The sequence below is a fragment of the Aedes aegypti genome, chromosome 2 (assembly GCF_002204515.2).
Source record: "Aedes aegypti strain LVP_AGWG chromosome 2, AaegL5.0 Primary Assembly, whole genome shotgun sequence".
In the NCBI taxonomy this organism is placed as follows: Eukaryota; Metazoa; Arthropoda; class Insecta; order Diptera; family Culicidae; genus Aedes; species Aedes aegypti.
Genome location: NC_035108.1, coordinates 200,537,152 through 200,561,844, shown reverse-complemented (window position 1 = coordinate 200,561,844; position 24,693 = coordinate 200,537,152). Strand labels below are relative to the sequence as shown.

Genomic DNA, 24,693 nt, shown 5'->3' with positions numbered 1-24,693 from the left:
TGGCCAAACATACTTTTCATCAGTAGCCAATGACGAATCTATCTTTATTTTTGCCTACACGCAAACAAATTTTGTTGTATAATCTACCGAATCCATAGTAGAATTAAAAACAGCACCAACGATTTTCAACCGACTACAAAATTCTGTTAAGTTTACTATAATCTAGTAAAAATCACTGAGCAGTGTAGTGAATGTGGCTATGTCCATAGTAGCCTCGACTACAAAGCATTTTATTTCAATCCGTGACACCCACCGTACAACGCAGTATGGTGAAAAGTACAATGCCAAACTTGTCAAATCTAGAATATTTCTAGTCAGAAATACTACAACTCTGGTTAAATAAACAGAATATATTTTCTTGTTGACTATGTTATGGTAGAGTTAACAGATTAATGTAGTCGGTTGAAAATCGTTGGTGCAGTTCTTAATTTTACCATGGATTCAGTAGTTTCTACAATTAAATTCATTTCAGTGTACGCTTTAGAGCTCATTCATTTATTTCATAACGCTGAAATTGGCCATTTTGGACACCCACCCACCCCCTTGTAACGCTTTTTGTATCAATATATTTCAGTTTTTGTATGGGCCGTAACAACGTTAGGACACCCACCCACCCCCTCCAGCGTTATGAAATTTGTGAATGGGCCCTTATAGTATGGTTAGCATGCCTGTATTAGTGTCTATAAAGGATTAATTATTCTTGGACATGTACTCATTCTTCATCCAATTTTGAAATAGAAGACAGGACATTTTATTTTACAAAATTTTGCAAAAGTTCAAAGGTAATTGTTGCTGGTACTCATTGTTCAACGTTGGAAACATATTTGTTTATACTTTCAAAATGTCAGCATTAAATCTCCTTAATCTCTTCGTTACTCAGTTATTGTAATATTAAACATTGTTGAATTTATTATTCTTTAAATATATATATATATATATATATATATATATATATATATATATATATATATATATATATATATATATATATATATATATATATATATATATATATATATATATATTTAAAGAATAATAAATTCAACAATGTTTAATATTACAATAACTGAGTAACGAAGAGATTAAGGAGATTTAATGCTGACATTTTGAAAGTATAAACAAATATGTTTCCAACGTTGAACAATGAGTACCAGCAACAATTACCTTTGAACTTTTGCAAAATTTTGTAAAATAAAATGTCCTGTCTTCTATTTCAAAATTGGATGAAGAATGAGTACATGTCCAAGAATAATTAATCCTTTATAGACACTAATACAGGCATGCTAACCATACTATAAGGGCCCATTCACAAATTTCATAACGCTGGAGGGGGTGGGTGGGTGTCCTAACGTTGTTACGGCCCATACAAAAACTGAAATATATTGATACAAAAAGCGTTACAAGGGGGTGGGTGGGTGTCCAAAATGGCCAATTTCAGCGTTATGAAATAAATGAATGAGCTCTAAAGCGTACACTGAAATGAATTTAATTGTAGAAACTACTGAATCCATGGTAAAATTAAGAACTGCACCAACGATTTTCAACCGACTACATTAATCTGTTAACTCTACCATAACATAGTCAACAAGAAAATATATTCTGTTTATTTAACCAGAGTTGTAGTATTTCTGACTAGAAATATTCTAGATTTGACAAGTTTGGCATTGTACTTTTCACCATACTGCGTTGTACGGTGGGTGTCACGGATTGAAATAAAATGCTTTGTAGTCGAGGCTACTATGGACATAGCCACATTCACTACACTGCTCAGTGATTTTTACTAGATTATAGTAAACTTAACAGAATTTTGTAGTCGGTTGAAAATCGTTGGTGCTGTTTTTAATTCTACTATGGATTCGGTAGATTATACAACAAAATTTGTTTGCGTGTAGGCAAAAATAAAGATAGATTCGTCATTGGCTACTGATGAAAAGTATGTTTGGCCAAAATAGCTTAGCTTAGCTTAGACTGACTACACATATCAATGGTTGCTATTCCGTGATTGACCGAAGTCAGTGAAAATGCACAAAGAATCAACTAGAAGATCGGCTGGGATTGGCCATAATCTTCTTCAGTGTGCATAATTCAGTGCCTCTATTTATACATGGTCAATAACGGCGCCGGCCACGTCCTTGCAGTCAGGTGGGATTGGGGGAAGGAATGTTAGTGTGTAACCTTTGCTATTTGGAGACCGTGTTTGCCTCTGCATCTTCACAAAGGTTACTGGGAGGGATGTTTGTTAATGGGGAGGATCGTTGGGTCACAGGATTCACTTTGATAAGCGATTAGACCATGATAAATAATTATTGGTGAGATATAAACATGCTTATATGTAAATATGATATTTTCATTTGATATGAACAATATCTATATAGAGAAAAATTATGCCGACACTTGACGTGACGAACCTTTCAAAGTTTGTTGAACAAATTGAACCTTTCGCAAGTCTACACTCGTAGTGTCGAACCATTCAAAGTATTTTTAATTACAAAAATGAAGGTAAAAGGAAAAAGGTGTTTGAAAAATAAAGTAGACATAATTGATTTATAAATCAGAGTTTATGTCGACACTCACAGTGACGAACCTTTCATAGTTTGTTGGAAAATCATATTTACGTCTCACCGTTGTAACGATTAAAGGTGCAGTCAAACATATGTTATAGATTAGAATAGTAGCATGAAACGAGCTCACCAATTGATCCGTCATCCTTGAGCAGCAACAATCCACTTTCAGCCTCACTCGTTTGCTCGGCTATATAAAAGCACTCAAAGAAAATTGGCGCGCGACCCGAGAGGGAAAACAACTGACGACTGCTCGGGCATTCTTGACGCACTGCCCAGGAGCAAGCGTCAACGTCGAAAGATCAAAAAGAACTAATCGAACGCGGAACTTTTTCACTTTACTCGACCGATGCGCGACATGTTTGATCCTGCCCTCATCGCCGACACCCGCTGGAGCAAGCGTCAAGGTCGAAGGATCAAACACAACTCAAAATTAAGTCTTCACAGTTCTAATACATATTTTTTAGGAATTGCGACAGAGCTACATGAAGGAATTTTCACAGGATGTCCTATCTATATATAAATAATTATATAAATTGGTTATGAACTCAATAGATACAGCGTGAGGCTGAATTTCCAGGATGTATATTTTGCAACGTTCCCTTTCGATAAATTGCCATCATCATTCAGGAAAAAAACAACCAAACGATTATTGAAATAAAGCAGTAAAGTGGACATGCATTGATCTATATCTACCAGGAGAATAATGATGAAACTTCGCATGGAGTTGAGGACATTGTAGCCGTTACTGCATTTTTTTCATAAATAGTAATCTAAAATCGTATGCATGGGTCGAAAACTTGAGATGGTTCAAAAATTGGTGCTCTTCCCCTATATGAAGAAAAATTTTTCGAAATATTTCTGAACTAGATACCGTTTTGACTCATATTCCGAACTCTTAAGGCCAACAGTGAATTCAAATGCACTTGGTCGGCACAAATTAGCTGATATTAATGATTTTTTTTGTTTCTTCGCAATGTCTGACTGTTCCCAGTGAACCACGTATCGTATAACAATGTGCATCCGAAATCACATATTCGTACGTCAAAAATCAGAATCGCACAAGATGCCAAATTAAACGCTATCAATGTCAACACAAGTTGTATATAAATCCCCAATACGATTCATAAACGACAATCTGTGTTGACAACAAAACATGTAGTAAATAGTGCAACATAGAATCGCGATAAGTTGTATAAACTGACAGATCATATATCAATCCAGAAAGCATCGTATGAAATCGCAATAACTTAGCTTAGCTTAGCTTAGCTAAGACTGACTACACATATCAATGGTTGCTATTCCGTGATTGACCGAAGTCAGTGAAAATGCACAAAGAATCAACTAGAAGTTCGGCTGGGATTGGCCATAATCTTCTTCAGTGTGCATAATTCAGTGCCTCTATTTATACAGGGTCAATAACGGCGCCGGCCACGTCCTTGCAGTCAGGTGGGATTGGGGGAAGGAATGTTAGTGTGTAACCTTTGCTATTTGGAGACCGTGTTTGCCTCTGCATCTCCACAAAGATTACTGGGAAGGATGTTTGTTAATGGGGAGGATCGTTGGGTCAAAGGATTCACTTTGATAAGTGATTAGACCATGATAAATAGTTTTTTGTTAAATATAAATATGCTTTTATGAAAATATAATATTTTCATTTGATATGAACAATTTCTATGTAAAGGAAACTTATGCCGACACTTGAGGTGACGAACCATTCAAAGTTTGTTGAACAAATATCTAAATGTAACATTCCTACAGCTGTATATTGCATATATATATATATATATATATATATATATATATATATATATATATATATATATATATATATATATATATATATATATATATATATATATATATATTTAAAGAATAATAAATTCAACAATGTTTAATATTACAATAACTGAGTAACGAAGAGATTAAGGAGATTTAATGCTGACATTTTGAAAGTATAAACAAATATGTTTCCAACGTTGAACAATGAGTACCAGCAACAATTACCTTTGAACTTTTGCAAAATTTTGTAAAATAAAATGTCCTGTCTTCTATTTCAAAATTGGATGAAGAATGAGTACATGTCCAAGAATAATTAATCCTTTATAGACACTAATACAGGCATGCTAACCATACTATAAGGGCCCATTCACAAATTTCATAACGCTGGAGGGGGTGGGTGGGTGTCCTAACGTTGTTACGGCCCATACAAAAACTGAAATATATTGATACAAAAAGCGTTACAAGGGGGTGGGTGGGTGTCCAAAATGGCCAATTTCAGCGTTATGAAATAAATGAATGAGCTCTAAAGCGTACACTGAAATGAATTTAATTGTAGAAACTACTGAATCCATGGTAAAATTAAGAACTGCACCAACGATTTTCAACCGACTACATTAATCTGTTAACTCTACCATAACATAGTCAACAAGAAAATATATTCTGTTAATTTAACCAGATTTGTAGTATTTCTGACTAGAAATATTCTAGATTTGACAAGTTTGGCATTGTACTTTTCACCATACTGCGTTGTACGGTGGGTGTCACGGATTGAAATAAAATGCTTTGTAGTCGAGGCTACTATGGACATAGCCACATTCACTACACTGCTCAGTGATTTTTACTAGATTATAGTAAACTTAACAGAATTTTGTAGTCGGTTGAAAATCGTTGGTGCTGTTTTTAATTCTACTATGGATTCGGTAGATTATACAACAAAATTTGTTTGCGTGTAGGCAAAAATATAGATATATTCGTCATTGGCTACTGATGAAAAGTATGTTTGGCCAAAATAGCTTAGCTTAGCTTAGACTGACTACACATATCAATGGTTGCTATTCCGTGATTGACCGAAGTCAGTGAAAATGCACAAAGAATCAACTAGAAGATCGGCTGGGATTGGCCATAATCTTCTTCAGTGTGCATAATTCAGTGCCTCTATTTATACATGGTCAATAACGGCGCCGGCCACGTCCTTGCAGTCAGGTGGGATTGGGGGAAGGAATGTTAGTGTGTAACCTTTGCTATTTGGAGACCGTGTTTGCCTCTGCATCTTCACAAAGGTTACTGGGAGGAATGTTTGTTAATGGGGAGGATCGTTGGGTCACAGGATTCACTTTGATAAGCGATTAGACCATGATAAATAATTATTGGTGAGATATAAACATGCTTATATGTAAATATGATATTTTCATTTGATATGAACAATATCTATATAGAGAAAAATTATGCCGACACTTGACGTGACGAACCTTTCAAAGTTTGTTGAATAAATTGAACCTTTCGCAAGTCTACACTCGTAGTGTCGAACCATTCAAAGTATTTTTAATTACAAAAATGAAGGTAAAAGGAAAAAGGTGTTTGAAAAATAAAGTAGACATAATTGATTTATAAATCAGAGTTTATGTCGACACTCACAGTGACGAACCTTTCATAGTTTGTTGGAAAATCATATTTACGTCTCACCGTTGTAACGATTAAAGGTGCAGTCAAACATATTTTATAGATTAGAATAGTAGCATGAAACGAGCTCACCAATTGATCCGTCATCCTTGAGCAGCAACAATCCACTTTCAGCCTCACTCGTTTGCTGGGCTATATAAAAGCACTCAAAGAAAATTGGCGCGCGACCCGAGAGGGAAAACAACTGACGACTGCTCGGGCATTCTTGACGCACTGCCCAGGAGCAAGCGTCAACGTCGAAAGATCAAAAAGAACTAATCGAACGCGGAACTTTTTCACTTTACTCGACCGATGCGCGACATGTTTGATCCTGCCCTCATCGCCGACACCCGCTGGAGCAAGCGTCAAGGTCGAAGGATCAAACACAACTCAAAATTAGGTCTTCACAGTTCTAATACATATTTTTTAGGAATTGCGACAGAGCTACATGAAGGAATTTTCACAGGATGTCCTATCTATATATAAATAATTATATAAATTGGTTAAGAACTCAATAGATACAGCGTGAGGCTGAATTTCCAGGATGTATATTTTGCAACGTTCCCTTTCGATAAATTGCCATCATCATTCAGGAAAAAAACAACCAAACGATTATTGAAATAAAGCAGTAAAGTGGACATGCATTGATCTATATCTACCAGGAGAATAATGATGAAACTTCGCATGGAGTTGAGGACATTGTAGCCGTTACTGCATTTTTTTCATAAATAGTAATCTAAAATCGTATGCATGGGTCGAAAACTTGAGATGGTTCAAAAATTGGTGCTCTTCCCCTATATGAAGAAAAATTTTTCGAAATATTTCTGAACTAGATACCGTTTTGACTCATATTCCGAACTCTTAAGGCCAACAGTGAATTCAAATGCACTTGGTCGGCACAAATTAGCTGATATTAATGATTTTTTTTGTTTCTTCGCAATGTCTGACTGTTCCCAGTGAACCACGTATCGTATAACAATGTGCATCCGAAATCACATATTCGTACGTCAAAAATCAGAATCGCACAAGATGCCAAATTAAACGCTATCAATGTCAACACAAGTTGTATATAAATCCCCAATACGATTCATAAACGACAATCTGTGTTGACAACAAAACATGTAGTAAATAGTGCAACATAGAATCGCGATAAGTTGTATAAACTGACAGATCATATATCAATCCAGAAAGCATCGTATGAAATCGCAATAACTTAGCTTAGCTTAGCTTAGCTAAGACTGACTACACATATCAATGGTTGCTATTCCGTGATTGACCGAAGTCAGTGAAAATGCACAAAGAATCAACTAGAAGTTCGGCTGGGATTGGCCATAATCTTCTTCAGTGTGCATAATTCAGTGCCTCTATTTATACAGGGTCAATAACGGCGCCGGCCACGTCCTTGCAGTCAGGTGGGATTGGGGGAAGGAATGTTAGTGTAACCTTTGCTATTTGGAGACCGTGTTTGCCTCTGCATCTCCACAAAGATTACTGGGAAGGATGTTTGTTAATGGGGAGGATCGTTGGGTCAAAGGATTCACTTTGATAAGTGATTAGACCATGATAAATAGTTTTTTGTTAAATATAAATATGCTTTTATGAAAATATAATATTTTCATTTGATATGAACAATTTCTATGTAAAGGAAACTTATGCCGACACTTGAGGTGACGAACCATTCAAAGTTTGTTGAACAAATATCTAAATCTCGATTACTTTTTCAAATCGACGTAAGTAACTTTCATATGGTTTTGAGAAAATTAATTCAGAAGAATCACAACCTGTCTTTTAAAACTGTTTTAAAATTAATCAACTTTTTAAACTTTTTTCGCCGTGTACATCGCTTAAATTTTGCATACATTAAGCTCGCGTTCAAAAACTACGGAGTTCCTGTTATTTCCCACAAAAAAAATATTACAAAATGATAAGCCGATTTATTCAGTTACTTTCGACGTTTTTCTACCAGTGTAAAATCGGCTCAAGTAGTGTTTTGTTTTGATTCGTGGTTAAGTCACTTTGTCTCTCCATACAGCGGGGCGGCGAAAGTAGTGGTTAGGTTGCGAAAGTTGAGAATCTTACTTTCGTCGTTTTGTAAATTCGGAAATTAAACGTTTTAAAAGTGAAAAATCGAGTTGGTTCAGAGCGCAACGTGTAGAATTTCGTCTGCGAAACACGTAGAATCGATAAAGTAAGTTTGTATACTTTTTTGACTTGAGTCTGTTAGAATAAGTTTTCGAGAAATGTAACATTCCTACAGCTGTCAGGACGAAAGCATGTGTTATTATATTTTACTTATTTGAAAGAAACAAAAACTCGATTGGCTGGAACATCATAGAACACTCTTATTCTTATGCCGACACTTACAGTGGCGAACCATCCAAAGTTTGTTGAATAAAGTGAACCTTTCGCAAGTCTACACTTGTAGTGTCGAACCATTCAAAGTTTTTTTTTAATTACAAAAATAAAGATAAAAAGAAAGGGGTGTTTTGAAAACAAAAAAAACGTTAAACATAAATAATTCATGAATTAGAGTTTATGTCGACACTCACAGTGACGAACCATTCATAGTTTGTTGAAAAATCATATTTACGTCCTACCATTATATCGATTAAATGTGCAGTCATACATATTTTATAGATTAGAAATAGTAGCATGAAACGAGCTCACCAATTGATCCGTCATCCTTGACTGAGCAGCAACAATTCACTTTCAGCTTAACTCGTTTGCTCGGCTATATAAAAGCACTCAGAGAAAATAGGCGCACGACCCGAGAGGGAAAACAACTGACGACTGCTCGGGCTTTCTTGACGCACTGCCAAGGAGCAATCGTCAAGGTCGAAGATCAAACAGAACTCGATGAAAAGTATGTTTGGCCAAAATAGGATTAAAATCATTCATATATATATATATATAAACAACTTCGAGTGTAAGTGCTCGGAAGATTTATTACGTATCAAGTTTTATAGCATACGACCGTGGTAAGAATTTGGAATGCGGGCATGGTCACGCTGAATTTTTTGCTTATAATGCACTTTTATACGTAGAATAAGAGGACGAGTTTTGATGGCCATGGCTTTAAGCAAACGATTTTGACGGAAGTTCCGCTTTTAGTATACGTTTCCTACTACATGTGGGTTTGATAGCGGAGTTGATGACTTATATCGATAATAAGCTGATTATTAAATAAATCGAAAGTAATCAAACAAGATAATTGTGTTTATCCCATGTACCGCGTGAAGTTAGACGAGTCGACTTGAGTGATGAAAGTTTACTTGCTCTTATTTGAGAGCAGCTCGCCGTGATTCATCCGACTCGCAGAATAAGCCTGAATGAGAAAAAAATGGCATCAAGTAACGTCAACAATGTCGATTTTGTGGAGAGTCTGGTAGATCAGCTGGAATCCCAAAATATCTCTCATCGCTTATTAAAAGCTTTGAGTTTATTCGATAAATACCAGCAAACCAATGCAGATTTCTTGCGCTCTATCATGTTGTTCTTGCATCTACAACCTAACGTAATAGCTTCTACCATACATGCTTTTCGCTCTTTTAATCTCAATTACTGTGTATTAATATCAAAATATCACTTTGTGAAATAATCTGAAATATTCGGCCAAATTTTCGACTAAATGTCCTCTGGACCAATTAACGTATGCTTCTTGAAGCAATTAAATTCTTTTCGACCAAATGTCAATTCGACGGAATGTCATAGATTCATCCCGGCTATGGTGTACACGGCTTCGTATGCGCTTGCTACTTTTAAGCACATGATCCTGTACGTGCTTTCCAATCGCTTTAGGTTTCTGCTCGTTCTAAGCGCTATTGGTCCTCCATACCTTATTATGGATAGCGCCACGCCTCACAGAAAGAAAAATCCATGTAAATTTCAGCTTAAAATCATGCACATGAAAGGAATGCCAGATATGTCGTAAAATTACACGTCACATTGTGTAAAATTGCAATAGCATCATGTAAGTTTCCGCTATATATCGTGTAATCTAGCATGGGCTCTAACCGATTACGCGACAATTCGCATAAATTTACATGATGTTGATGTAATATTACTCGATGTGTCATGTAATTCTGGCATTCCATTTATGTGCACGATTTTGCGCTGAAATTTACATGGATTTTTTTTTCTGTGCTGCCTGGAACTCGCGTTTGCTGGCAATTAAAGCAGAGCTGTTAGACATCATCCTCGATAGCGCCGCTATAGCCGTAGAAGTCCTCTCAGTCTTATGACGGGCCAGTCATAGTTTCCTAGACTTCATTCATTCCTCAACTATGGAAATAGAGTGCGCTGCTGTCAACTCTACTTCCTCCATCGATTCACCATAGACCACTAGGGTGATATCGTCGGCGAAGCCAACAATCTTAACAACCGTCGGAAGGGGAGCCTCAGTACGTCACCGTACATCGCATTCCATAACAGCGGGCCCAGGATTGAACCTTGAGGTAATCCTGCGGTAATTCGAACGCTTTTTTGCCCCTCTGTATCATACAGTAGAATCCTACCATCAAAATAGCTTTCTAGAAGCTTACATAACTGCACCAGTATCTTGAGGCGATGAAGTGCGTGGGCTTGCGCTCTTGAATGCATTCTTCACATCCAGAATGACAACCGCGTAGTAACGGATGCCGCTCATTTTATGCTCGATTGCAACCTTAGCTGTCTGAATGACCGACTGGATAGCGTCCAGAGTAGATTTACCTTTCCTGAATCCAAACTGGTTGTTGGACAGGCCGTCCGTATACGGTACTAGCCTGTTGAGAATCAACCTCTCCAATAACTTGCCCGTCATATCTAGTAGACATATAGGTCTATACGCCGACGGGTCACCTGATGGTTTCCCCGCCTTTGGTAGTAGCAGTAATTTCTGTCGCTTCCATACATCCGGGAAGATTCCTTGATCTATGTAGCGTTGCATCGTGGTTCTGAACATGTCCGGATCCGCATTCACTGTCGCTTTTAAGGCAACGTTTGGGTTACCACCGGGTCCCGGTGCCTTGTTTGACGCGAATGATCTCACGACTTCTGCCAGCTCTTCGTTCGTCACCGTCGCCACTTCCTCTCATTTATCTGCCGCATACGGTGCTGGGGGGCATGGGCTTGTGGGATGATGCGGGAAGAGTACATCGATTATCGATCGCAGCAACTCAGGCGCCTTCTCTTGGGGTGCTATGACACCTTTGGTCTTAGCCGTTACCACTCTGTAGGCGTCACCCCACGGACTCGAATTGGCGGCACTCTGGCATAGACTATCAAAGCATGCACGTTTTCGACTCTTGATTTTCTTTTTGAGAGCTAACTTTGCCGCTCTGAATGCGTTAATCGTTGATCAACGTTAACAACCCTGGTGCGCACAAACCACCAAATTGCGGTAATAGGAACTACCTAGTCCACAAAAAAAAAAAACTTTTCCTCGACTCAGTTTTCAATGATTATGCCAAACGTCCATTATGCCAAATGGCTATTATGCAAAACGACCGTTATGCCAAATGACGTTCCCCCGTAAACTACAATTAAAAGTTGTGAAAACATCAATCCTTACCAGGGTTCTGAATTATCGTATCAATGATGCGAAATCTACGATTTTTCGCACGTAAGGAGAATGGCTTCCTCACGTGAATATCTTTTTTCGCTCACCCTTTTTTTCCCTAGAGTTACGATGGAGGATAAACGAAAATCATTTCAATCCGGGGATAATTTCTTTTTCACCCCATCATATTTTCGCTCACCAACTTCTCCCGAGAATTATCACTATGTGGATAAAGAAAAACTGGTGCCGCCGACGGGATTGGAACCTACAACATTGCTAAAAACAGCCGCGATGCGTGCACGCTATCCATGCTACCACATCAACTTGACGAAAGCAGCAGTTAATTTGATGCATAAAAGCAACTGCTGCTTGTGGCGATGGACACATGAAAAGTTCTCCATGGAGAGGAGAATGATAAAATAAAATTCTCACAGCTGTGAAGTTGTGCCATTATCTATTTTCGCTTTGTTTTGTAGACGGATAATTTCGCAAGGCAGCTTTTCGCTGAAAATTGTGGTGATGGGGAAATCTATTATCGTGAGAGTGAGTGAGAATTCGGAAACTTGATCCTTACCATTGAAATTGCAACTATTTAGAGTAACGTTCGGAATTTGAGACAAACTGGTATAATTTGTAAGTAGATCAAAAAACCGAATTTAGTACAGTCATCTCTCCTTTACTCGATATTCTGTATCTCGATATTTCCCCTAACTCGATGGAATGCACGGTCCCTTCAATTTAGCATGCTTTGATACCTCTGTAAGTCGATACCTCTCTAACTCGATGTTCCCTAACTCGATGCTATCTGTTCCAGTTTCCCAAGAGAATTTACCTCTCTAACTCGATATTTTCATGAAAAGTTCCAAATGTCCTCCAAATGTTGAATAAATTCAAGAATTTGAATATTATGACTAAATTGATAGTAAAATTGAGGTTTACTGCCTATTCCTGGGTGATAATTTTTTCAATTTTTGCCGACCGTTAAAAAAGTTTCACATAGGTAAATGTGGTAATTTTTTTTATATTTCACATTTATATTACTATTTTGAACGTGTTTTGTCAAAATAATTAAATGTTTATAATTTGAAAAATATGTGTTCTGTATCTCGATACCTCCCTAACTCGATGGTCCCTTCAATATCGAGTAAGGGAGAATTAACTGTACTATACCATATTAAAATTCCACTATAATTTGTATTTTTTGACAGATACGCGTATTTCGACCTCAACTGTAAGGCCGTCTTCAGTGTCGAGTACTAGACTCGACTTATAGCTGGTATAATTTGTTAGCTTTTTATGAACTTGATGTGAAAACAGTACCCTATACGAATATGAAAATAAATCTGTATTTAAAATGTGACTGCGAATTTCTACTTTCAGGAAATGTATATTTGGAGCTCTAACTCTGGAGATTGGAAACTACGTATTGGTTTCTAACTTTGACAAAGCTGATCCCGGAACGATCAATGGATGTGATATTGCGCGAATTGAGCATATGTATGAAATATTGGACGATAAGAAATCCGGTGATATATTCAAAGCCACCGTTCAGTGGTATTCCAAACCGGCGGGTTTGCCTCGTAGTATTGAAAAGGATGAAAACTATGCGTTCGATAAGGATTACGAAGTAATTGAAGATTCTCGCTTTGAACCTAACATAAGTATAGACTCAATTTTCAATCATTGTCGCGTAGAAATTGTCGAGACGGACGTTGATATTTCACAATTGGTGGCCAAAAAGGCAACCAAATTACCAATGTTTGTAGCACGATATAGACTAGCTAAAATCTCTGGCTCTAGAAAATTCCACCTGGAACCTTTGAAAAATGCTGCAACAGAATTAACGCCTCGAAAAAGGAAATCCATAGCTGGTCTGACTGGTCGTTCTGTTGGCAAAAGCGCTTCGAAAGAAGTACAGAAAACTCCAAAGTTGAAGATTGAATTCGTCAATGTAGACGCCATAGAGGACGATTATCAAGTTCTGCAAAACATTTCGAACGAAGGCACATGGGTGGTCAAAGCGATTGATAACGTAGATCGTTCGGTTTATAAGCAAAACTTGGTGCAGGTCACAGAAAGATTGGGCGATGTCGAAATAAGCGACGAGGAGAGCTTATCGCCTAAGAAAATGGCGCGAATGAACCAAGCTAGACGAAAATCTGGCAACTTCCGCAGAAATTTGAACGACAGTCTCCGGGGTGGATCTCCTACGTCTGAAGAAGATGTGTTGAACTATTCAATTGTTAAGGATGATTCTAAAGGCACTGAAATGAAAATAAGATTGAAATTATCAGAACGCCACAAATCGGAATGTGAAACACCTACCAGAAAGTCGATCAGGAAGAGGACGACGCCAGAAAAAGTCGATTTTCTGGACAATGAAACGTCTCCAAGAAAGTCTCGGAAGCCTGACGATGTGGAATCTTCCCAAACACCTACAACGAGACCACGACGAAAGAGTATACTGAAAACTCCGAGCACCAAAACCGGAGAAGTCATTGGTACCCCGAAACGACTTCAGCTTTCGAATATTGTCGAAGAGTTCACAGAGGGCCGACGAATGTCGAGGAAAATTACACAAACTCCGACAAAGGCGGAATGTATCGTTGATGAACCTAAAACTCCCCGGTCCAGGACAAATAACAAAACAACATCTCAGACTAGTAGCGCAGCGAAGAGCAAACTTATTCGCTCTGGTGCCATAAAGCCCACTATTCACAACAGGGCAGCCCCCTTGGAAGTGGCGTTAGATAGTCAACTGGCGATGGCTCGTGAACGGTTGCATGTTTCGGCGGTGCCCACAAGTCTTCCCTGTCGCGAAAAAGAGTACAACGAAATTTACAACTTCGTAGAAGGGAAAATCATCGATGGGTGTGGAGGCTGCATGTACGTTTCCGGTGTACCGGGAACAGGTAAAACGGCCACAACGACAGCCGTAATTCGTTCGCTACAGGCTTCGGCCGAGGAGGAAGACATTCCAAAGTTCGAGTTTGTCGAAATAAACGGAATGCGACTTACAGAACCACGTCAAGCTTACGTTCACATCTATCGACAGCTCACAGGGAAAACGCTAGCTTGGGAACAGGCGTACAACCTTTTGGAGAAACGTTTCACTACTAAAGCTCCCCGTCGTGTAACGACTGTCCTTTTAGTTGACGAGCTCGACATCTTATGCAACCGTCGCCAGGATGTTGTCTATAATCTGCTAAACTGGCCCACTTTACCTTCCGCCCAGTTGGTGGTCATCACCATCGCAAACACCATGGACCTTCCCGAACGTTTGCTGATGGGAAAAATTTCCTCCCGCCTAGGGCTGACGCGGCTCACTTTCCAGCCCTACAACTTCCGACAGTTGCAGGAAATTGTGATGGCACGATTGATCGGAACGTCCGCCTTCGATGCGGAAGCCGTTCAACTTGTGGCACGTAAAGTGGCAGCCGTATCCGGTGATGCTCGCCGGGCGTTGGACATTTGTCGAAGGGCAACCGAAATAGCGGACGATAAATCCAAGCAGACTGGCCAGTTCGTAAGCGTGTCCATGATCCACGTCCAGCAAGCCCTCGGGGAAATGATAGCCAGCGCAAAGGTGCAGACGATCAAAAGCTGCTCAAAGCTGGAACAGTTGTTTCTGCAGGCAGTTACATCTGAGGTTAGTATAAGCACTATATATCTGTAAATGTAGCCATATAGGGACCCGGATCCCATTCTTGGCACTTTTGATTCACTTCGGCAGTGGGGTTTTCCTAAAGGTTCCAAGCCTGTGGTATTACGGCGATTCAAATTTAAAAATTGTTCGAAAATCCAAACTCCCATATGTTCCTTACCATCTTCACCATAAAAATAGTGTTCAGTGAAATTTTCAGCTCTCCAGGTGGTGATTTAAAGGTGGCCCAGAGACAATGTAGGTTTATATGAAAATTACTATGGAGAAATTTTGAGAAATGTTCCAAACACGCTAGTACTGTAATGTAAGTAGAAACTTATCATCCCATATTGAAAACTCATTCTTCAAACCATAATGAAGGATGTTGCTGAGGAAACAAATCCCTTTTGAGCTAATTTTGTTTGGGATTTTTATACATGTTTGCAGGGCTATAATTCCAAATTCAGCTAAATAATAGCAAACAAACTCATGAATATCTCTTCTGCTATTCGTCGAATTGAATTTCTCACTTCAGCAAATTTCTTTATTAGGGTTTGAAGAATGAGTTTTTCTTATGGGATAATAAGTTTGTATTTACTTTACAGTACTCGCTTGTTTGGAACATATCTCAAAATTTCTTCATAGTAATTTCCATATAAACCTACATTGTCTTTGAACCACCTTTAAATCACCAGCTAGAGAGCTGAGAATTTCACATAACACTATTTTTATGGTAAGAATGGTAAAGAACATATGGGAGATTGGATCCTCAAAAATTTTTAATTTTTGAACCGCCCTTCTGTGGTATTTGGTCACAATATGTGTCTTATTGAAGAGCTTCTTGTTGCAAAGTTTCAGATAATTCGGCCAAGAAAAACCCTCCATGCCAAAGTGAATCATGGAAGTGCCTAAGTAGCTCTGCACCCTAAGATCAATTTAAGGTTTTCCGATAACTAGAAAAATTAACGAACTTTTGAATTGTGTAGTATTATACCTTGTAAAAAGTTGGTTATGAGAAAAAGGTTTTTGTCAATGGAGTTGTCGACATATTTTATGTTTAGTTATATTTTGTACTGGTAAAAAATTACCACTGTCCGGTCATAGAGGACAAGAGGTGTCCGGCCATATAGGACTTGCAATGGTTACAAAAAAGGTTGCTTTTCTTTGAAATTCGACATGTTCTAATAAATTTTGCATTGTGATTGATGCAAAACTTACTGAAGTCAACGTACGGAGACAATTAAGCTTAAATTATAAGAAAAAATTGTGGCTACACTTGTATGGGGCGGTCCATTTATTGCGTAAGATAATTTTTGGCATTTTTCAACCCCCCCTCCCCCCATGGTAAGACTTTTTGTATGAAAATAAATAATAACTTGTATAACGCGTAAGAAATCTCAAACCCCCCCTCCCCCCATAAACCCTTACGTAATTAATGGACGGCCCCTATGAAATTTTATCGTTTCACATTTTTTTGGTAGATTGTATCAGAGTGAAACTTTCAACAGCTACTGTTTGTTTACGTTTGGACATGAAAACGTCATACTTTATTGTTTACTTATCAACAGGCTTAATTGAACCCCAATGATAATCTTAAAACTATCGGTCCATGGACCGATGCACGAGTTCACTAATTTGACGTTTGAGCTGTGTCGAATTCACTGGTTGCCATGGACCGATGCACGAGTTTACTATTTGACGTTTGAGCGGTGCCGTATTATTTACGTGACCATGGCAACGAGTGAATTCGGCACCGCTCAAACGTCAATTTAGTGAACTCGTGCATTGGTCCATAGTCCCATAAATAACACGGCACCGCTAAAACGTCAGATAGTGAACCCGTGCATAGGTCCATAACACAAGCATGAACAACCAAACACTAATATTAGGGATACAATGACAGTTAAATTGAATCAACAAATTTTAGTTTCAACGGCTTTCACAGTGTTCATATGCTCATTTTACAATTGACAGGGCTTCCATGTGTGTTCTCGGTCGCTCGATGAATTCCCTGTATTTTATTCCGTTGGGCGAGGCATCTTCTCGTAGCAGCAATCGTTTGTACTTTCCTTCGACAGTAAAGGCCCAAACGCAATGACAGCGGAACGGCAACGGAAAGCGGAACTGGTTCGCCAGCACGAACTATGACATGTATGTCGACTCAGTGTTGATTCACTTTAGTTCGTGGACAGCTCAGTCGAGATGGTGTAATTCATGCTGGCGAACCGGTTCCGCTTTCCGTTGCCATTCCGCTATCATTGCGTTTGGGCCTTAACTTTGAAAGAAGCGTAGTCAAGCGGCTCATCGATCTTCCATTTTGGGACAAGTTTTTTTACACGAAACGTTCGATTTTCTGTAAGAACACCTGACTCTGATACCAAAACATTAATTTCATCCTCCGTTACACGGCCGTCGATATTACTTAGAAACAACGAAAACATTTCTTCGCTATGAGGAATGGGGCTATCTGAGTTAGAAGCATGCTGGAACAAATTCTCTTGTAAAGAACGGATGTCATCAATCTTTGAACCATAATAGAGCTTCGTTGAACGTATAGGTGTAGAGTGTCGTTGAACAGACGGCATCGAAGAAACTGAATCTCTCGGTTGGGCACACATGATGGAAAGTGTCTTTTCCATGTTCGCAATTTTCGATGTCATGTTGACCAACTCTTCATTTCATACATTTTTCGCGGTGCGATATCATCGGGCTGAGCAGTATACTTTTTCTGTTGATGATCGTGAAAATCAGCGAGGCAGTCATCGCATAACCAAATGATATTTTTCCTGATGCAGCGTACATACACTATCATCGGAAAGACCAACACAAGCAGCATGAAATGCTTGCATGCAAATTCCTTCGCAGACAGTGAAAACGTCGGTGGTACAGTTGATCGGTTCTAAACACTTCTTGCATACCATTGTGTCAATCCAATATGACGGTGAGATGAACGATAAAGACGAGAACAATAAGCCCAGTTGAAGAGTGTTGTTCACTATTTTACAGAGTTTAGCATCAAGTATTTCACGAAATCTACTCCATGTATGAAACGGCTATCAGCTTATTAGTTTTCACGAATTATACTATGCATATTTACAAGCAAAAAAAATATAAATCGACCGCATGATGAACACACGTCTAAGTAGCAGGAGACATACACATATCATCATAACTTGTATACACTGCAAAAATGTGTTTTGATATAATCCTGGAAAAAGGTACCGTGGAGACGGGGTTGGTGGTCTAATGGCTACCGCTTCTGCTTCATAAGCAAAAGGTCATGGGTTCAATCCCAGGCCCGTCCCTTTCCTCGTACTTTGTAGTTGTATCTTTCACTTGCTTCTATTTACCACTCTTAATATATCACAGTTGATGTATATCTATCACAGTTCATAGCATTTGCTAGAACTCGAGACGGACAGAAATAAACCGTTTCCCTACGCTTCCATTCGTTCATCATTATAGCATGCCTTCCTTTACGCCTGATACATAGGCAGTCTGCTAACCACACCAGCAAGCCTCTCTGCCACAAAAATTACCCCACCCCTTCTCCCTTCCCGCATGAACTGGTGTTGACGCAGTGGTATATACGGTCAACCGTGGGAGCCAGTTGAATGCATCATCAATTCCTTCTCCTTCCCCTTATTGGTCTGCATTCTGACGTGGCAGGTACCATTGTTGCCGAAAAAATAGCACTTATACACTGAGGGTGCCTGTTAATCCCAAGCAGTCATCTGGTTGGTTCCTTGTGTAAGTGCAGCTGATCTGGCGATAATGGAGTAGCAACCACGGGCGGCCAATCAAGCTCAAGCTCAATCCTGGAATAAGGTACCGTGGGGCCCAGATAGCCGATGCGGTAAACGCGCAGCTATTCAGCAAGACCAAGCTGAGGGTCGTGGGTTCGAATCCCACCGGTCAAGGGTGATGGATCAATCACAGAGACATAGAGAAAACACTTTTGTATGTTTTTTGAGGGGTGAGCCATTTTTTTAATTTTACATGGGAGTGTATTACAGCAACGATAGTGGCGTTCGAGCTCCTTATGTTCGGACTAGTGTTATAGAATCGATTGACGATACTAGCCGCACGGACACGAAACCCAAATGTTCATCTTGATTTTTGGTGAAATTCTTTCGGAGCACTTGGGAATCCCTCCCCTTGGTTATGCGACCTTGCCGCGATGGGAGGGCATAATCCATTAGCCCATATGATGGAAACCAAAGGCGTAACCTGTAGTGGTGGTATCGCATTTTGGCACTTTTTGCTTAAAGCCGCGTCATAATTCATATGGCATAGACGCAATAATATCTCGGATGTGATCCAACGGACATTCTGCGTCATTGATAGAATTGATGCCCATTTCAAATAATTAATCTATTCGAAGTGGACATTAATACTATTGGTGACGTTCAGTTTGCCTTTTGCTAACCAGAATGATCCGTAGCCACTCTTACTATTAGCTAGTTAGATACATCGTTATCATATACGACGTAGGGAATACATAGGAACTTAGGAAAATGACTAGTAGATTCACTGAGTAGAAATAAGTGGCGACAATCTTATTTTAATATGGTTTTTACATTGCCATAATAAGAAATACCTCTTTTGTAATAGCGGTATAAACAATCTAATTCCAGCTTCATTTTCGCAAAATTTACAAGTAGAAAGTAGGCGTTGTGAAGCATTGCATTTGCCACCGAAAAGTGAATCATGTAGGAGACTGTAATAGAAGCCTAAGGTAACTTTACTCTTCAATATTCACTATAAAATGACTATGGAAAGTAAGACGCTGAGATCGATCATTAGGGTACACTTGCTAGTTTCGAAAAATTGTTGAACAGACAAGGAAAGCGACTTTTTTCTTTAAGGATATATGAACGTAATGACCAATAAACACTTTTAACAACAAAAATAAAATTAACTAGAACTACTACTAAACAGCCTAATTTTGTTAAAACTTGACGACAATTGACATTTAAGACTCTAATCTTACGTAAAAGACAGGAGTAATCAGTATAGCACTTAAATGACAAATTATTCAAAACCATTTCGACTAGACAGTATTAGTAATGACACTACTACACAACTATTTCAAACAAATTCTGATGGAGCTGCTGATTTTCACAATGCTTCCTTTTCTCAGAAGCAAGGGAATATGGGCACTTTTCAAAAACTACCACGTCACAATACTAATAAAAAAACAGTGTTCATGTGGGCGCCATTGCCTGTCAGGCAGCTCCAACTGAATACCATACAAAAAAAAAAAAAAAAAAAATTCTTTCGGAGCATTTGGGAAAAGAACGGGATTTTTCAGGAAATCCTACATGAAATTCTGTGAAACTACGATTTTTTAGATATCTTTTCAGTTATTTCGACAAGTTTCCCAAAAACTTTAGAGTTTGAATAAATTTCAAATTGCTCCCAGACGAGCCCTCGGTACCGCCTATCATTATGTAGGGAACTCAATCCTATTCTTGGTACTTTCGCACTTCGGCAGGGGGTGGGGAGCTAACCAATTAACATAAGTAGTCGAACAACAATTTATTCAGCTGAAATAAGCTCTAGTGTGGTTTGTTTAACTCTTATTCCACTAAAATGTTTCTGGGAATGCTACCGAGCTCATACTATAGGCTACAATCAGCGAAGTAAAGTGTCGAACATATCTGCTGAACCGAAGCAAAAACAGAACAAAATGCTCGCGAGCATCGAGTGCTGATTTACTCGCATATGTCGTGCTCGCGAGTGAATGAAGCATTTAATTTAATTGTCTATCAAAATCTTTATAAATCAAATCTTGTACGGCTACTCGCGAGAACCTTAATGTTTGCGAATTTTTTGCCATTTCCTTTGGAATGTTCACCCGAGCAGACGGGTGCGAGCTTACTCACTCCAAGCCTGTTCGCGAATCTGTCACGTTTACATGGTGTCTACTCAGAAATTAAATTCCCTTAAATCTCCAAGTTTTTTTTCAGGTTTGACAAAAAAAAATACCGTTTCAAGAAAAATATAAAAGATCAGCGGAAAATAAACTTAAGATAATAAAACAGAGTTATCAAACAACTTCGAAAAACTTGAACATCCAAATTTAATGACTTGTTTCAAAGTGTAAAACAAGTCTTTTATTATTTCTTAAATGCCGCTATTACCTTATTTAAGAGTTGATGCATCCATTGCTGTTTTCAAAAATATCATAGCACGTCTAGTTTTTGAAAAATTTACAAAATTTGGCTATTTCATCCAACTTGCATGCAAGTCTGCCAGCTTGGATGGCAATTTAATTGCCTAATTTGCTACAGAATTCAAACTTCATGTGTATAACAACCAACAAGGTACTGGTACTGCAAGGGTTAAATTCCGCGATTATAACCAGCGCCGAATAAAAACACAGCTATTCGATGTAATAGTATACGGTAGGTTATAATTTTACTGAGCGAGATAATGATTATACATAGCATATATCAGTTTATGTCTTAAGTAAGAAAGTTATGTATATGTTCGTATTATAAAAGCATAATGGTATATAAACTTGTTTGTCCGAATGAAGTAAGGACTGTTCATTTTAAAAAGTGGACACCTTGTGCATGCTGTATCTTTTTAATTTATCAATGAAATTTCAATCGGTTTACTGCACATCGTTTGACTAGTATTGTACAATGTTGTGATAATAAAAATTCTCTAAAATTAATTAAATTTCACACGAATATGGAACAACGATTAGAACGGTCCGTTTTTGGAGGTTATCAAAATCAATGATTGTTAGAAATTGGCTGGAAAATTCGACAATTTATATTTTTTATTTTCAAAAAGGGCTTGTTCTTCGAAAGTATCATCAACTAGAAGCCTGATGGAAAAAATCAAGTTATTTTTGGAACAACAATTTTACAGATATAATAACATCATTTTCCCCCTATATTTTTAGAGAAAACCATTTTAAAATTGAAGGGGATCGGTATGAGTAGAATTTTTTTGTTAAAAGTACGTCCTGACGGAAGTCCTAATATAGTATTAATATGAAAAATGACTTACGCCTTCATAGAGTTACTTATTAAGTCCCCAGGTGACATTTAAAGCACAATAGATACACAATTGCTTTATTCTTAGAAGACCTTTCAAAGTTCATTGATAATCATCAAAATTGGCAACACTGCTGTAATAAAATCGACTTCATTTTGCACCTATTATTTTTGTAATATGTTATTCTGAGATTACCAATTGAAGTTTTCGGAGAAAACCATTTACAATTTGCTGCAGATCGATAAATATGCGTACACGATTTTAAAAGTATGAGACTTTTTAGTAAAACTACCATAAACAGTAAAATTTGTGCTTAGGACTGTGGTTTAAACGCACGATTTGGCTCTCGTTTGCACAAATATAGTTTATTTAGTAAACCAGACCAGTTTTGAACACGCTTTTTACTTTCCTCTTTTGCTGGGAGTGAAAGGATGGAGTATCAGCAAATTTGGCCATAAATGGGTGCATCACTAAAGTTACCTAATGTCAGAGAATGGTGGAATATAGTTGATTTTTTCTAAAGCTATACCTTTTGTAGAATAGTAAAGGATACAAACATACAATATGTTCATAAAAATTAGGATTTTTGTTTTGCGAAAAATAATGTTAAACTTTGACGAACAGCTTTTCTTAGGAGTTTTTGGAAAAATTATTTGGCTCTTCAACCAAAAGCATTTTCTAAGATCTTATATTTTAATAGTATTGTAGAATAATAGTTGAACGATGCACAGAAAACCGATTACGATTTTATCAATAAATAAAAAAGATATAGCAAAAACAAAGTGTCCACTTTATAAAATGAACAGTCCTTATGTGTCTAGTTGACTTACGTTTAGTCCCCTATGGTCAGTCGTATGTCCTCGTCGGTCGTATACCAGTTTACGCAGCGGTTCATATAGCTAGATCACAGACAAACTGACGTCACACTCTCACCGATGTCCATCGACCACCTTTTTAACGGCCGATTCAAATATATGGTAGGTGGCCAATCCACCACCCGCAGCGCTCGCATCGTTTTTGTTCGCGTTTGACGTTTACACACTACCGCCATCTGTTGGTCCATCGGCCAAACACACCGATTTTAGCATTGGGCGTACATGTCATCGTGACTATGATTTTGATCGGGATTTGTTCTAAGTGTTACGTCTGTTTGTCTGTGGCTAGATTGTTACGCTGATGAGTTATTGGAAGAAAATCTACTACAAGGTTCCTTACTGTTGTTATGTATCTGATTAACGACTGGCTTATGTGCAAGGTACAAATCTACAGGAGCGCTGGATAAACCTAATATGTAGGCAAACTTAGTTTCATATAGAATGTAGATTTCGATAGAATTACCTGCCTCTCATCAATATTTCAGCACGAATTCAATTAATATTCTTAACTTTAGTTATAAATTCACTTAACTTTATAATGCCAATTCACTGTTTGCTATCAAGGATTATTTTCATCTTCTTCTTACTCATATTGATTTACTCACCGGTCTCGACAACCGTGGATTTCACCTGTTACCCGGTGCTGTTGATGTGTGTGGATCAAAGTTGCTGTAAAAAGGTACGCGCTGGCAGCAAGGGATTTGAACCCAGGATTCTTGTATGCTAGACGAACGCTTTACCATTTAAGCTACCGAGCCACTTGGTGACCTAATAACTTAGATGATTACAAGTTTCGAATTAAAATCCCCACAGATCACACGGACCCTTTTCATAACCCATATTAATCCATCTCATTAATACTACACACGCGCGCAGAGCGAGTGCGATTTATTTTGTGTTGAAACTGTTTGCCTATCATACCGTCATCGCTTCCACAACAACTGTATTGTGGAATAGTAAAGATGCGGGAAGGCCATCAACGTGTCGTTCGCATTCAAGTGACGACATGATTATTACAGAGAGGCAGTCACTCTAATATATATTAACCCGTATAGGCCTGAGTGAAGGAAAAATTACTAAAACTCTCACCGCTCAGCGAATACTTAACGGATTTCGATTTTTTTTTGTCAGTATACTCGTACACATATCTAGTTTCTAAAAGTAGTCAAAGAATCACGGAAATGTTCCTGTGGCTAGAGTTGGTGCGGTGGATCACTGGGTCAGGTCGGGTGACAAAGGTTTTGTGCTTCTGTGTCCCTTGAGGTAGGCAAATTTCAAGTCACAGATAATTTCCAGAATCGGATATAATGTGGCCACTATATCAAGGAGTTTTAAGAAAAACGCATCAGCGTAATCCTTCTGTTAATCGATTAAATTGAATAATTATGTCAATTGCATTTGATTGATTCTACAAATGACCATTTTCGGGTCCTCGGGATGCCTCAAATTTATAAAATGCACAATTTGTATCTTAACATCTGTGTCAAGCTTATGGGAATGCATTTTAGTGAACTATTATGTTCGATCTATACTTTTAGGGATTTGAAACGGTTTAATAGCTAACAAATCTAGAGCCGGTTCTTCAGGACATTTAATTCGATCTGGTACACTGTAAACAGT

General features: G+C 38.2%; 1 protein-coding gene across 1 annotated transcript in view; it reads left to right on the top strand.

Annotated features, from left to right (window-relative positions):
- LOC5572859 (origin recognition complex subunit 1) overlaps window positions 1-24,693 on the top strand; it is a 43,776-nt gene that overhangs the window by 17,345 nt on the left and 1,738 nt on the right. Inside the window, exon 2 of the mRNA XM_021843706.1 lies at window positions 12,922-15,190. Coding sequence (XP_021699398.1) covers window positions 12,922-15,190 — 2,269 coding nt within the window. The remainder of the gene's footprint in view (window positions 1-12,921; window positions 15,191-24,693) is intronic.